At 33.0% G+C, this 13,371-nt stretch overlaps 2 protein-coding genes across 2 annotated transcripts; one reads left to right on the top strand and one right to left on the bottom strand.

Annotated features, from left to right (window-relative positions):
• The first annotated feature begins 5,813 nt into the window (after positions 1–5,813).
• Positions 5,814–8,390, top strand: LOC130798406 (COBRA-like protein 4). Its single transcript, XM_057661369.1, has 6 exons — positions 5,814–5,995; positions 6,075–6,154; positions 6,222–6,678; positions 7,022–7,169; positions 7,271–7,548; positions 7,642–8,390. The coding sequence occupies exons 1-6, from the start codon at positions 5,842–5,844 to the stop codon at positions 7,920–7,922; spliced, it is 1,398 nt and encodes a 465-aa protein (XP_057517352.1). The 5' UTR covers positions 5,814–5,841; the 3' UTR covers positions 7,923–8,390.
• LOC130798407 (COBRA-like protein 1) lies at positions 8,339–11,784 on the bottom strand. The gene is made up of 6 exons (XM_057661370.1): positions 11,483–11,784; positions 10,872–10,951; positions 9,625–10,081; positions 9,366–9,525; positions 9,007–9,287; positions 8,339–8,906 (listed from the first exon to the last, which is right to left on the bottom strand). The coding sequence occupies exons 1-6, from the start codon at positions 11,586–11,588 to the stop codon at positions 8,614–8,616; spliced, it is 1,377 nt and encodes a 458-aa protein (XP_057517353.1). The 5' UTR covers positions 11,589–11,784; the 3' UTR covers positions 8,339–8,613.
• Between the last annotated feature and the right edge of the window lie 1,587 nt (positions 11,785–13,371).

Raw genomic sequence — 13,371 nt, 5'->3', positions numbered from 1 at the left:
ACTTGCCTACTTTCTAATTTCTTATAAAAAGTAGTTTTATTTACTAAATAGATCATATTAAATAAAAATTACACAAACAGTCTCTTTTATTCAAGATATTTAAAATGACACCAACTTTTTAATTTTTTTGACTCTTTTTAATAAAATTGAAAAACCTTTTCAATTCAAATAAAAAAATAATTAAGCACTATTAAAATAATTTAATTTTTTTTTTTAAATTGTGAATTTATTGTAATCATTTAATTGTTGCAAGAAACTTAAGTTATTCACAATACATATAATTTTACCATTTATTATTTTTATAATTTTATTGAAAATAAATTTTAAATATTCATTTTATATATATATATATATATATATATATATATATATATATATATATATATATATATATATATATATATATATATATATATATTTATATATATATTATTGTTAAAATACTAACTAATAACCATCCATATAATCTTTAAAGTAAATAATCATTAAAACAAATATTATATAAGTTTAAAATTAACTAAAAATTATTTTTCAATCTCCGTGCATAGCATGGGTATCTATCTAGTTTATCAATATTTTGTAAACAAACCACTATTTGCATTTAAAGATGAAAAATATTTTTTTCAACGGCAAGTCTTGTATGAAACCGTTTTACCGTGAGACGGGCGAATATAAGCAATCCGAATCATTTATATTAAACAAAAACAATTTTAAAACTACCTCTAAATATTTTTTTATTTTTATTTAATAAATTAAAATTGGGTCGGCCCATATTAAGCCGTCTCACGATGAGACGGTGTTAATAAAAAAGTTGTCCTTTTTTCAAAATGTAGATGTATTAAGGGGTACAGCCGTACAGGGTACCACAAGGGAGCAGTTTGATTAAACCAAACTTTGTGGGCCGCTGGGCCCTAATCATCAACTACTCGCCCAAAAATTATGGATCACCGACAAATTTATAGTCTCTTCCCGCTTAAATTCCGTCCACTGACAAATTTTTTTTCAGCTAGACTCTTGAGAGACCTTCTCTTAAAAATACATTTTTTAAGCCCAACTCATTAAAGCTTAATGCCTATTTATGTTATCCTTAATTTCTACTTACTGTATTCTTAATGCTTACCACGATATCATAAATTTTTACTTACATCATTTTAAATGCCTACTTACAATATATCAAAAAAATATATAATAACTCAACCCAATTAGAGATGGTCTCTCAAAGAGACCGTCTTTCACAAGAATTTGCGAATTTTTTATTAAGACCGTCTTACCGTACACGGTTTAATATAGGTTGATCCGTTTTAATTTATTAAAATAAAATTAAAAAATAGTTTAGACGTAGTTTTAATGTTTTTTTTATCAATATGCCCTTTTTCAAAGAACTACTTTATGTAAATTTTTTTACAAATTACTACCTAATATAACACAAACGTTTGCAAATGGCTACCAACAACGGTTATCGTAAGATTGAACTTTAACATTACACCTTGACCAGCACGTGGAGTATCACGTGATTAATTAAAACACTCTTCTTCTTCTTCCATCAATACTTCTGACGAAAAATATAACTTACACAGACATTACACCCTTCTTCTTGCATCTCTACTTTCTCTCTCATCCTCCTCTTCACTTCCTCTACATTAATTGCATCTCATTTAATTTCTCCTCCTATACTGATATGTACTACTTCTTAATTATGGTTTTCTTGTTCATTCTTATATTTTAGGGTTCATCTTCATTTTTTCGGTTTAAGCATTTGATTGTCCGATTGCTACGTTTTTTTTTCTTAATTTGTTGTTGTTTATCTTACACTTTGTAAATTGATTGTTGTTGTGTCTGAATAATTTGTTAGAGCTCATAAAATTAGCTAGATTAATAAGATGAAGAAAACGAAAATTAGAAAAAGGCTTTAAATTGAAAAAGAATGGGTTTGAGTTGGCTACTGAGGTGGGCAATGTAGGGACTGTTAGGGTAGATGAGGTGGAAATTAAAAGAGTTGATGTGGCAGATAAGGTTGTAGATGAATTGAAAATTGCAAATGCACATGTTGATGTTGGGGAAAATGGACCACAGTTAAAGATATGAGTTTTAGAAAACCTTTAAGTGCTAGCCCTTGATCTAAAAAAGAAAACTCAGCTGCTATTTCCATCCCAAACATCACAACAATCGAGGGAGCCCATATAGAGGAGGAAGAATCTGATTTTGATGATAGTGGTGATGAAGATTATAGTGGTGGTGATGAGGATGATGCTAATTTGTTTGCAGAAAATGTAATTTATGGTCTTGATGATGTGTTTATAGTTGATGATGATATTAAATTGGCAATAGATAAGGAGATTGATGAAGAAAACAATAGAGACATATTATAAAGGAGAAGGGGAAGAACTGGAATCTGAAATTAGATTGCCAATAAGCCATCTTAGGTTCATCATTCCGTTTAAACTTTTTGCATCCCCTCCAATTTGTATCAGGATCATAAAAAACGCAAGTTTTAAATCTTCTTCCAGGATTTTCCTTGGTTCATGAAACTCTCTTTGCAAAGGGAACTCAACACCCATATTTTTCAGGCTTCGAATTTACCGTTGAAGAAGGAGAATACATTAGTAATCAATGGTGGAATGATTGTTGGAGAAATTAGGGTTGTTTGAAGGATTGAATTAAGAAAAGGAAGGAGAAACGAGAAAAAACGTGGGTTTGATGGGAGAAATTAGGGTTCTTTGATTTAAGTTTCTGAAATCGTGTGTTTGATGGAAGAAGAAGAGTGTTTTAAGTAATCACGTGATACTCCAAGTGCTGGTCAAAGTGTAATGTTAATGGTCAATATACGACAACCGTTAAGTGGTAGTCATTTGCAAACTTTTGTGTTATATTAGATAGTTTTTTGCAAAAAATTTTACATAAGGTAGTTTTTTTTATAAAGGGCATATAGATTAGGTAGTTTCTTATAGTTTTTCCTTAAAATTATTATTGGAAAAATGAGTAAAGTAAACTTATAAAAAATCCCAAAATAAAATTTGAGAATTTTTAGTTCCCAAAATAGGATCCGTCCTAAGGTCAGTTTGTTCGCTATTACTAATAGCGAATAAGAGAAAAAAAATTTACCACGACTTTGTTTGCTATTACTAACAACGACAAAAGGGACATAATATCATAACATTTGAAGGGACAAAATAATATAAACAAAGTCGTGGTTTTATTTGTCTCATCAAATGTTATGCATTTGTCTTCCTTTTGTTCGCTGTTACTAGTAAATTTTTTTCTTGTTCACTGTTAGTAACAACGAACAAACTCTGACCTTAAGCTCGGACACAGAGACACTTATTTCAGAAATTAAAATTTTTCGAAACTTATTTTGAGATTAAAAGGCATTATTTTATTCCATTTTTCACAATTATTTTGGATCCAAAACACTCATTTGTTAAAGTTGGACTTTTTATATAGATTTGTTTCATAATGGAACAGTCTCATACAAAATTTGCTCGTGAGTATACGACAATTATGAGTAATTGCAGCCCTCCTCAAGTTCCAATGCTATCGTTTTGCCTTTTAATTTCATCCTATTTTATCCGTTGATCTAATAATTGAAAATTTTTTTTACTCTTATGATAAAGTTTTAATTCTCCTCGAGTCTTGCCCATAAGAAATTCTACTCACCCTTACTTATAAAAATATAATATCTTTTATAAAAAAATAAAATTAAAATTTAACATTATTACTGTTTGGATTGGGTTCAGATAGGTCTTCTAGTCTTGGTTAAAATTGAAATGAATAGACCTTGAATTGAACATGTCAAGTGGTAAAAATGTTGAAAGCTCAAGTTAGGTTAGAGTTGGTTTAAAATTACCAACTAAATTTGTTTTTTTGGTTTCTTTTTTAAAAAAAGTATATTTTGTGTTTAAATTTATGACCGTGCCAAATGTAGGTCACCAACTTAAGGTTGTATATAGGAAAACTAAAATAGCGTTGAATTAATTTATAAATCCATTAAAACTAACTGAAAAAAGCTTTAACGTAATCAATTTATGATAAGAAAACCAATCTTATTAGAATATATTAATATATAACATGTTTTCACGCCTTAACTATCACCTTGATAATTGATTGAGTTGGTTATTATGGGTTCAAATCTTAATTACCCGTCAAATTAAAGTGGAATATTTCGAGCAAGATATAAGGAATGTTTGAACTGTATTCACACTTTTAGCCCAAAGGGCTCTCACGTGATGAGGTCTGTTACAGTACATAACAACATATCACGAAGCCTCAATTATTAACTTAAGTTTTTAGTTTAGTTGATTCTTTTAACAATTGCATTCAACAATATATCTAGAAATAGTGTGATTATTATATGATCAAACATGTAGTCTAACAAGCAAAAACTTGATAAAGAGCCGACCTTGAGGATGGGTGAGTAGTGCCACCGCCTAGGGCCTAAGTTTGGACTACGCCTTATGTGAAGTAAGGATCCATCAAATTTGACGTCCATTTCCTTGGTATTGATGTTCGATGATACCAGAAATTTCTTGCGAAATGCTTTCATATGTTTTCTAATTATCCTCAAGATGCGTGATGTGGTTGATTGAACTTTAAATGAGTCTTTTCTGAAACCTACATGATCATGGTAATCAACCTATTATTCTGTGCAAAGTCATAATTTATTTTTGCTTAAATATACAAATAGGCGTGTATAAAATATAAACAAAATTTTAGTTCCGTCTTGGCCAACACATCTGCCTTCCCCTCCACATTCACCTCCATTCTCGCCTCCATTGAGACTAGTTAGAGAGGATGTTGATGGTGATGGTGATGATGAAGAGGGGAAAACGATGCAAAAATGACAATATTGATAGCAACAATGCGAAAGAGGAGCATCTATGATGTTTCCACACAAAATGGCGAAGAAAAAAATAAATAGAAATACAGTCCATTACTATGGGTAAATGCTAGACTAACAATGTTTTTTAAGGTGTCCCATCTGATCAAAACAATACACAACTCTAGACAAGAAAATTTACGTTGAACATCGTGTCATCCCTTTAACTTCAAGCATACTAATCGTGAATACCTAAACATGCAACCATCACAAAGAATAACTTGACATCTCTCGATGAGTCTCAAATTAAACCCTTATTAATATTGAATTTTGTAACATAATACAAAAGAATAACAACCGATGAGTACTCAACCTACCTTATACTAATAACCTAGATGGGCCACAATAGTAAAATGATTTGAAAGCTGGTATACATTATACCGAGTACATTGAGTTGCACAACACACAACACACAACACAATTTAGCTGTGATTGATCTCTGTATACTGTATACTAAGTGTACTCAAGTTTACTTAATTAACAAGTAAGCAAAAATATATTAGCTAACTTAGGTGAACCCTAGCTTTCCTACTAGATTGAGAGATATAGCTGACCTTTTTGTGCTCCACTGTCACTTAATTATCAGTTTTCTACAGTTTTTTTCCTCACTAAATCTTGCTTCAGAAGGCAGCAATGACTCCATCCCCATCAAAATAGAAGAGAACCGATCAATTTGAGCTTGTACATAAGACCCATATAAGAGGATAGTTGCTGCACACAAAGCCGACAAGATTGATCTTAAAACCAATTGGTATAAGGAGGAGTAGCCCATCTTATATATATATTAGTCAACATCTCTCTAATTCTTCGATGTGGGATAACATGTGGATTATTTTCCAACAAGAACACCTAAAGTATGAAATATCTCATAATGAGATACCTAACAAACCCCTAGATGAATCACTACATATATTATCTAAGTGCTATTTCCTATTTTCTCACCCTCCATTTTTCTTTAACATAACAATATGGGGTGTGAAAAAATTGCAAATTTGAATCAAGAATATGACGATAACAAAGCAAGCAATCAACAATGGCAATGCCGATATTTAGGTGCACAACAAGAACTGAAGCTCACTCTCTATGCTGTACTCGTAGCTCTTATGTTATCCGATTGTGCAGGTAACGCTCTAATACTCGAAAGCAACTTATTTTCTAGACGGAAAGCAACTTGATTTTGTGCGTTTCGATCTTTTTACAGAGTCATATGATCCATTAGATCCAAATGGGAACATAACAATCAAATGGGATGTAATATCTTGGACCCCAGATGGTTATGTGGTAAGTATTCAAATTCTTGTTCATTTCTTGCATATAAGAAGCAAATTCTAAAGGTAAATCTTTACAGGCATTAGTGACGATGAACAACTTCCAAATGTACCGACATATAATGAACCCAGGGTGGACGCTATCATGGATGTGGGCGAAAAAAGAAGTGATATGGTCGATGGTGGGAGCACAAACTACCGAACAAGGGGACTGCTCGAAGTTTAAGGGTAACGTACCTCATTGCTGCAAGAAGACCCCGGTAGTTGTAGACTTGCTTCCTGGGGTACCCTACAACCAGCAGATTGCTAACTGTTGCAAGGCTGGAGTTGTTGCTGCATGGGGTCAGGACCCTGGTGCTGCCGTCTCTGCCTTCCAGGTCAGTGTCGGATTGGCGGGCACTTCTAATAAGACCGTGAAGCTGCCTAAGAATTTCACGTTGCTTGGGCCCGGACCAGGGTATACTTGTGGCCCAGCAAAAATTGTTCCCTCTACAGTTTATTTTACGCCTGATCACCGGAGGAAAACTCAGGCTCTCAGTAAGAGTTTTATGAGCATTCTTCTATCCTTTTCTTATATTTGCTCTACTGATTTAACCGGGGGGTGGGGGGAGGGGAGGAATGATCCGTACATTTAGGCATTACGATGACCAGATCACTGTCCGATGCCATCACCGTAGTTTTACACTATGGTGTCAACCAAATATCGAGCAAACTATAAGTGGCCGAACATAGAATAATGAGTCAAAAGAGGGTGAAAAGAACCAAGATGTGAACCGGTTAGGGCTCCCGCCAAATGAGAGATCTCATGGCTTTTAACGGACTCTGACCCATTGTACAAGTCTAATGTAAACGTACTAAACAAAATGCCCTCTACTTGCAGTGACGTGGAACGTAACGTGCACTTATTCACAGTTTCTAGCTTCCAAAAACCCGTCATGTTGTGTATCCTTCTCATCTTTCTACAACGAAACAATCGTTCCTTGTGCACGATGTTCTTGCGGTTGCCACAACAAAGACAACTGTATCAGGTTAATGACTATACGAATCCTCTCTAGTATAGAGTACGAAGTATGATATATATCCCATGAATTTAATGACGTTCTTTTTCGTTGGACCATCTAAAATGTAGGAGCGACTCAAAGAAATCACACTCCGTAGGAGTACACACTCCAAAGAAAGATAACACTCCTCTTCTACAATGCACACATCATATGTGCCCTATTCGAGTCCACTGGCACGTCAAGCTCAATTACAAGGATTACTGGCGCGCCAAAGTAGCTGTTACTAATTTCAACTATCGCTTGAATTATACTCAGTGGACTCTTGTAATTCAGCACCCGAACCTTAACAATGTCACCCAAGTTTTCAGCTTCGACTATAAGCCTCTAGTACCTTATCAATCAGTCAGTAAGTGACTCTTAACTAATGGAAATTTACATTAACCATTCATCGGATTACATGACTATCTTGAAATATTTTTTCGTAATTCTTGTCCTGCAGACGATACTGGTATGTTCTACGGCATGAAATTCTACAACGATCTGTTGATGGAAGCAGGATCAAACGGGAATGTCCAGTCCGAAGTGCTCCTAAGAAAAGATCAAAACACATTCACCTTAAAACAAGGATGGGCATTTCCTAGGAAGGTTTACTTTAATGGAGATGAATGCAGACTTCCACCCCCTGATGCATATCCTTCACTTCCGAACTCTGTCGGTTTAAATTCGGTTTCTTACTTAATGGTAGTTGCCATTCAGGCACTAATGGTTCTTTTTGTTTAGGTAATAATCTTACTACAACTACTCTTGTGAGAGACAGCCCCTCGGTAAGATGACCTCAAAACAAAGAGCTCATATACTAATAATTCTATTCATTGGGCTATTCAACCCATGTACGGAGAACGTCTCACGGTGAGACCGTCTTACACAAGGATTTGTGTTCTTACTACTATATGGTTAGGAATTTCCAAAACCACAAGTGCATATCCGAATATTAGAACAAAAGTTGTTCCCAACAAAAATGTTGAAATGTGAATTCCGGGGGAGATTGTGCATACAATTCCGAATTGATTCAGAAAGACTATTGTTTGAGATCCGTTTTTTTCGAGTCGAATTTAATTGATTTTTATTTCTGTATTCCTGACGACCGACGAATAAACATAGTTGATGTTATCAAATCTCAAGTGTAACACAGAAAGTACAACAACCAACTCTATATAACACTTCACTTCCATGGGGAATGTTTTTACATGTTACAACAGTGAAATAGTATTTTAATAAATAATCTAACAAGAAAAATAAAGAATGTTATAAATAGTATGATACCTGTAATAAAGAGGCTATCCCTAAACAAAAAGACATCATATTCTCATTCTCGACGATTCAATAGAGAATGGAATCCCTTTAAAAGGGACGGATTGGAGCACCCGAACGAAGTGATTCAAGAGAAATCTTGAAATCGAAATGTACTTCACTAAGCATATGCCAGTAAGAAAGCCAGGGCAGCCATTATAGTCATGAAGGGTTGTATCAGGGACAGAACACGTCTTGAACTAGCATTTGGCAGCCATGGGTAAGCATCCGGAGGCGGCATCACACAATTATCACCATTGAAGTAAACCCGCCGAGGGAAAGCCCATCCTTTCTCGAAAGTAAAGGTTGATTTGTCCTTTTGGAATAGCAACTCTGATTGCACATTTCCGAAAGGCCCCGCTTGATTAAGAAAATCGTTATAAAACTTCATTCCCCATAGCATGGCCGTATCATCTGTAAGATGAACAACATGATCCAAAAGATTATCGTTAGAAAACCACAAAAAACATCCAGCATTAGGCTCGTATTACACGATCTGAGAGATAGTGCTTACTCAAACTATCATAAGGAGTCAATCCTTTATAATTGAAACTGAACGATTGTGTGAGATTATCGAAGTTGGGATGTTGCACCACAAGATTCCATTGTGAGTAGTTCATCCGGTAGTTAAAGTTTGTAATCGTAACCTTAGCACGCCAATAATCTTTATAATTGACTTTGACATGCCAATGGATTCGGACAGGACACATGTGGCTAGTACACTGGATTAGTGGTGTATTACTAGACTTAGGTCCGCCGGCCGAAACAACTGATGCTAGATATGGATTGTCAGCCCTGCATTACAAGTACAACCTGTTACAACTCGGAATATGAATAAATATGTATATGTAGGGTAATGTTGGGGTTACTTACTCGACACAACTTCCGGGTTGGGTAATGTTGTTTTGACATCCGCAAGAGCAAGTCGGGCAGGGTACTATAGTGTCGTTGTAGAATGAGGATAGAGACACACAACAACTAGGAGTCTTTTGGGACAAGAATTGTGAATACGTGCACGTAACGTTCCACGTCACTGCAAAGAAGAAAAGTGGATGCAATTAGAATCATTTCACCTCCATAAGATACATAGTTGTGAATAATAAAGAACCGGCACAAAGAGCCTGTAACTTACTCAATGCTTGAGTGGTTCTCCGTTTATCAGCTGTCTTATACTGGGTTGGCTTCACAATCTTTGCAGGTCCACAAGTATATCCGGGCCCTGGTGCCTTCAAGGTGAAATTTCTTGGCAGTTTAACCGTCTTATTACTAGTTCCAGCTTGACCCACACTAACTTGAAAAGAGCTAACAGAATTCCCGGGGTCCTGAACCCAGGAAGATAACACCCCTCCACGGCAGCAATTTGCGATTTGCTGGTTGTAAGGCGTTCCAGGAAGTAAATCTACAACTGTTGGATCCTTCTTACAACAATGTGGAACGTTTCCTTTGAATTTCGAACAATCTCCTTGCTCAGTGGTTTGCCCACCCACCATGCTCCATATAACCTCCTTTTTGGCCCATGTCCATCCTAGTGTCCACCCTGGGGCTTGAATGTGCCGGTATTGCTGGAAGTTGAACATGGTGACAACAGCCTGCCAGCACCCAGAGGTAGAAAAAGATGAGCTCAAAAGTTTCATAATAGAATATAGATCAAAATGTCACAAATTGCTTCTGTCTTATCAAATTTCTTGGTTTTCCCGCCCATCATAACTATCTCATGTAAAAAATTTGGAAAAATGATCAATAAATTATGCAACTGGATTTGGAAATCTTCTCAATGAATAATGATGGTTCTAATAAGAAATAATTGACGCCCACATTTTTTGGGATTCAAAGGTAAGGCTAGAGAATCCTTACAGAGTTACACGCAATGAAGGGAAAAGGAATTAATCCTTCTTGTACGTGATGAGGATCGACTCCTGTCTTAACGGTGAAAGCGAAAACACTCAAACACTAGGCTAACCCATGATTTTCATAATTGATACCCACATTTATGATAAGCATCTTAAGAGGTTCGCATTGAAAGTGATGAAGAACATTCCAACATCCAGAAAAAGAAAACAAGCAAAAAATCAATAGGTAGTGATAAATTTATTAACAGGTTTGTATACAACAAGATCCGCATAAGAGGAGAGTTGGCTGCACATGAACCCGATGAGGTTCCATCTTAAAACCAATTGGTAATAGGAGAAGTAACCCATCAAGCTTATATGTAAGTCAAGCTCCCACTAATTGTTCGATGTGGGATCACATGTGGGCTATTTTTCCAACAGGTAGTAAAATAAAATAAAAGTTGCTATTTGTAACCAAAATCATCATGGTTCCTTACTAGTTGAAATTAAAATGAAGTGAACTGGAGAAGATGGGTGAAAAAATACTTACAACATATCCATCAGGAGTCCAGTTGATAACATCCCATTTGATGGTAATATTTCCATTTGGATCAAGTGCATCATAGGCTTCTATAAAAGGATTATAGAACACATCAACATGTTACATGAGTGTCAATCTTCATTAGATCTCAGCTCAATTCAAGCATTATAATTTAATAAACAATAATTAATGAATCCAATTTAACAGATCAAAGTAAAATTGTTCTTTTTCTTAATATTCTTTCCTTATTACAAAAGAAAGATACTATAATTAGTAATTTCAGCAAAATCATAACAGCTATTACTCTCCAATATCTAAATTTAGCTACTTTAACAAACATTCCAGACCAAAATCGACAATATGGGAAATCAAAAAAATATGCAAAACAAGTAAAGAAATAAAAAAAGGATTAATACCCATAAGCTAAAACCAATCAATTCAACAAATTGTACATGAAAATTGAACAATACAAACAACTGCAATTAAAAAAAATGATCTTTACCCTATTACTTATGCAGTAAGAACAGTGATATAATTAGGTAAATTCATGATTTCAAAATGATTGATTTATATCACAAAAATACAACAAAAATAGTAAAGAAATTGAAGTGGGTAGTTACCTGTTGATGTAAGGAAAAAGGATGAAAGCAAGAGTGAAAAGAAAATGGTGAAACTGCCAAGCTTAGTAATGGATCTGCAAGTATAATGAGATGAAAAAGACTCCATTTTTGGTCTTCCTTTCTTCAGCTCAAGATCTCTAAATGATAGAGAAAGGGGAGAATGAGAGGAAGGAAGTAATGGGGTCGATGGGTGTTTTGAGAAAGCTTCAATGGCAGCTTAGCTTTGATGGGGGCTTTAAAAACAGCAATGATTAGCTGACTGTCGGTGTGTGTTTTGACGATCTTTGCTGTAATGTAAAATTACTAAATTAGATCCAAATAATACTTCATGCTTTCTCAAATACTGTTTACGTTTCTAAGTTCTTTGTATTTTGTATATTCTATTTTGGAGAGAATTTGATTAATATTTTTAAGATATATATAGATTATAAAATATATTCATATGAAATCTTGTTAGATTCCTTTTAAAGTATATTTTTTTATTATATATTTTTTATAATTTTTTGTGATTCGTATTTAGAAATATTAAGACTCAAAGTTTACTTTGAAACTGCACAAAAAGTAAATGAGAAGAACATTAGGAAAGGAGTGATTAGTATTTGTTATTATTCATTTTTTTCATCCTTTTCACAATATTTTTATCTTTTCTTTTTCATCCAATTTACAATAGTTAGTTTGCTTTTGTCTCTCTTATTTCTCATTAAGTACAAAATAGGTTAAATTTAATAAAAAATAAATTTAGTTAAAAAATAAGACAAAAAATATTGAGATAATAAAAATAATTTGTTAAATTAAAAAGATAATATAAATTTGTAGATAAAATTATAACAATAAATAAAAGTGAAACCATCGTAAAAAAAGAATAAAATTAGTGAGATAAATTAAAATAAAAAATTATGCAAAATAAGAGAAACCGAAGAACTGAATTACTATTATTACTATTAATTCTTGTATGTTTCATAAAGTAATTTATTAATTGTCCTAATATTTACATCTACTATATTCCTAATCTTTATATTATTAAGACTTGTACATATTTGTCGTTATAATATAAAGACAACAATAATATGTCAATATCAACTAATTATTTCTTTAATATTTATGGTAAGTCAAAATAATGTAAATATTTTTTTTCTTTTAATCATAACTCACAAATTAAAATATATCAATATTAATAGCAATGTAAACATATCAATATTAATAGCAATGTAAAGTGTAAAAGAATGACACATTAAGTATTAATTTCCTAACAAACACCCTTTTTCATTTGTGCATGAACAGACCCACAACATCATTGACTAATCAAACAATAGAAATAATTTTCATTTGGGAAATTGACGTAGAAACCACTCCTACGGGAGTGAAAGTGAAAGTATTAAAATGAAATATATTCTTTCAACAAAAATTCTCCAAAGTTATCTATTAAGTATTCTTTGTATTTTTTTTTCAAAGAATGTTTATAATATGATATATTATAAACTAATAAATAGATATATAAATGAATAGTTAAAGAATATCTATAAAAATAGTAGTTTATGAATAGAATTCTTAAATGGTGATGGATTGTAGTGCATAAACAGTGTAAAAAATTTTGCTGTAAATACCTCTTATCTGAATGAATTAAAGTATCAATCAATCTTAAATCTATTAAAAGATATTTTGTTCATTGTATCTATTATAATGGAACAAAAAATATATTTGTTTGTCAAAAACTATCAAACTAACAAATTTTAGCTACATATGGAGGTTAAAATCTACCTACAATAATACAATTTTTATTTCAAAAATCTCCTACTAAATTAAATTTTTTGTTTAAAAATACAAAATATTTTAGTAAGTAGCTTTTGACAAAAATATTAAGGTTCTTTTTTTAACAAAAATTGAATTTA

Source organism: Amaranthus tricolor, chromosome 13 (assembly GCF_026212465.1).
Source record: "Amaranthus tricolor cultivar Red isolate AtriRed21 chromosome 13, ASM2621246v1, whole genome shotgun sequence".
NCBI lineage: Eukaryota > Viridiplantae > Streptophyta > Magnoliopsida > Caryophyllales > Amaranthaceae > Amaranthus > Amaranthus tricolor.
This window is presented reverse-complemented; position numbering and strand designations above follow the sequence as displayed.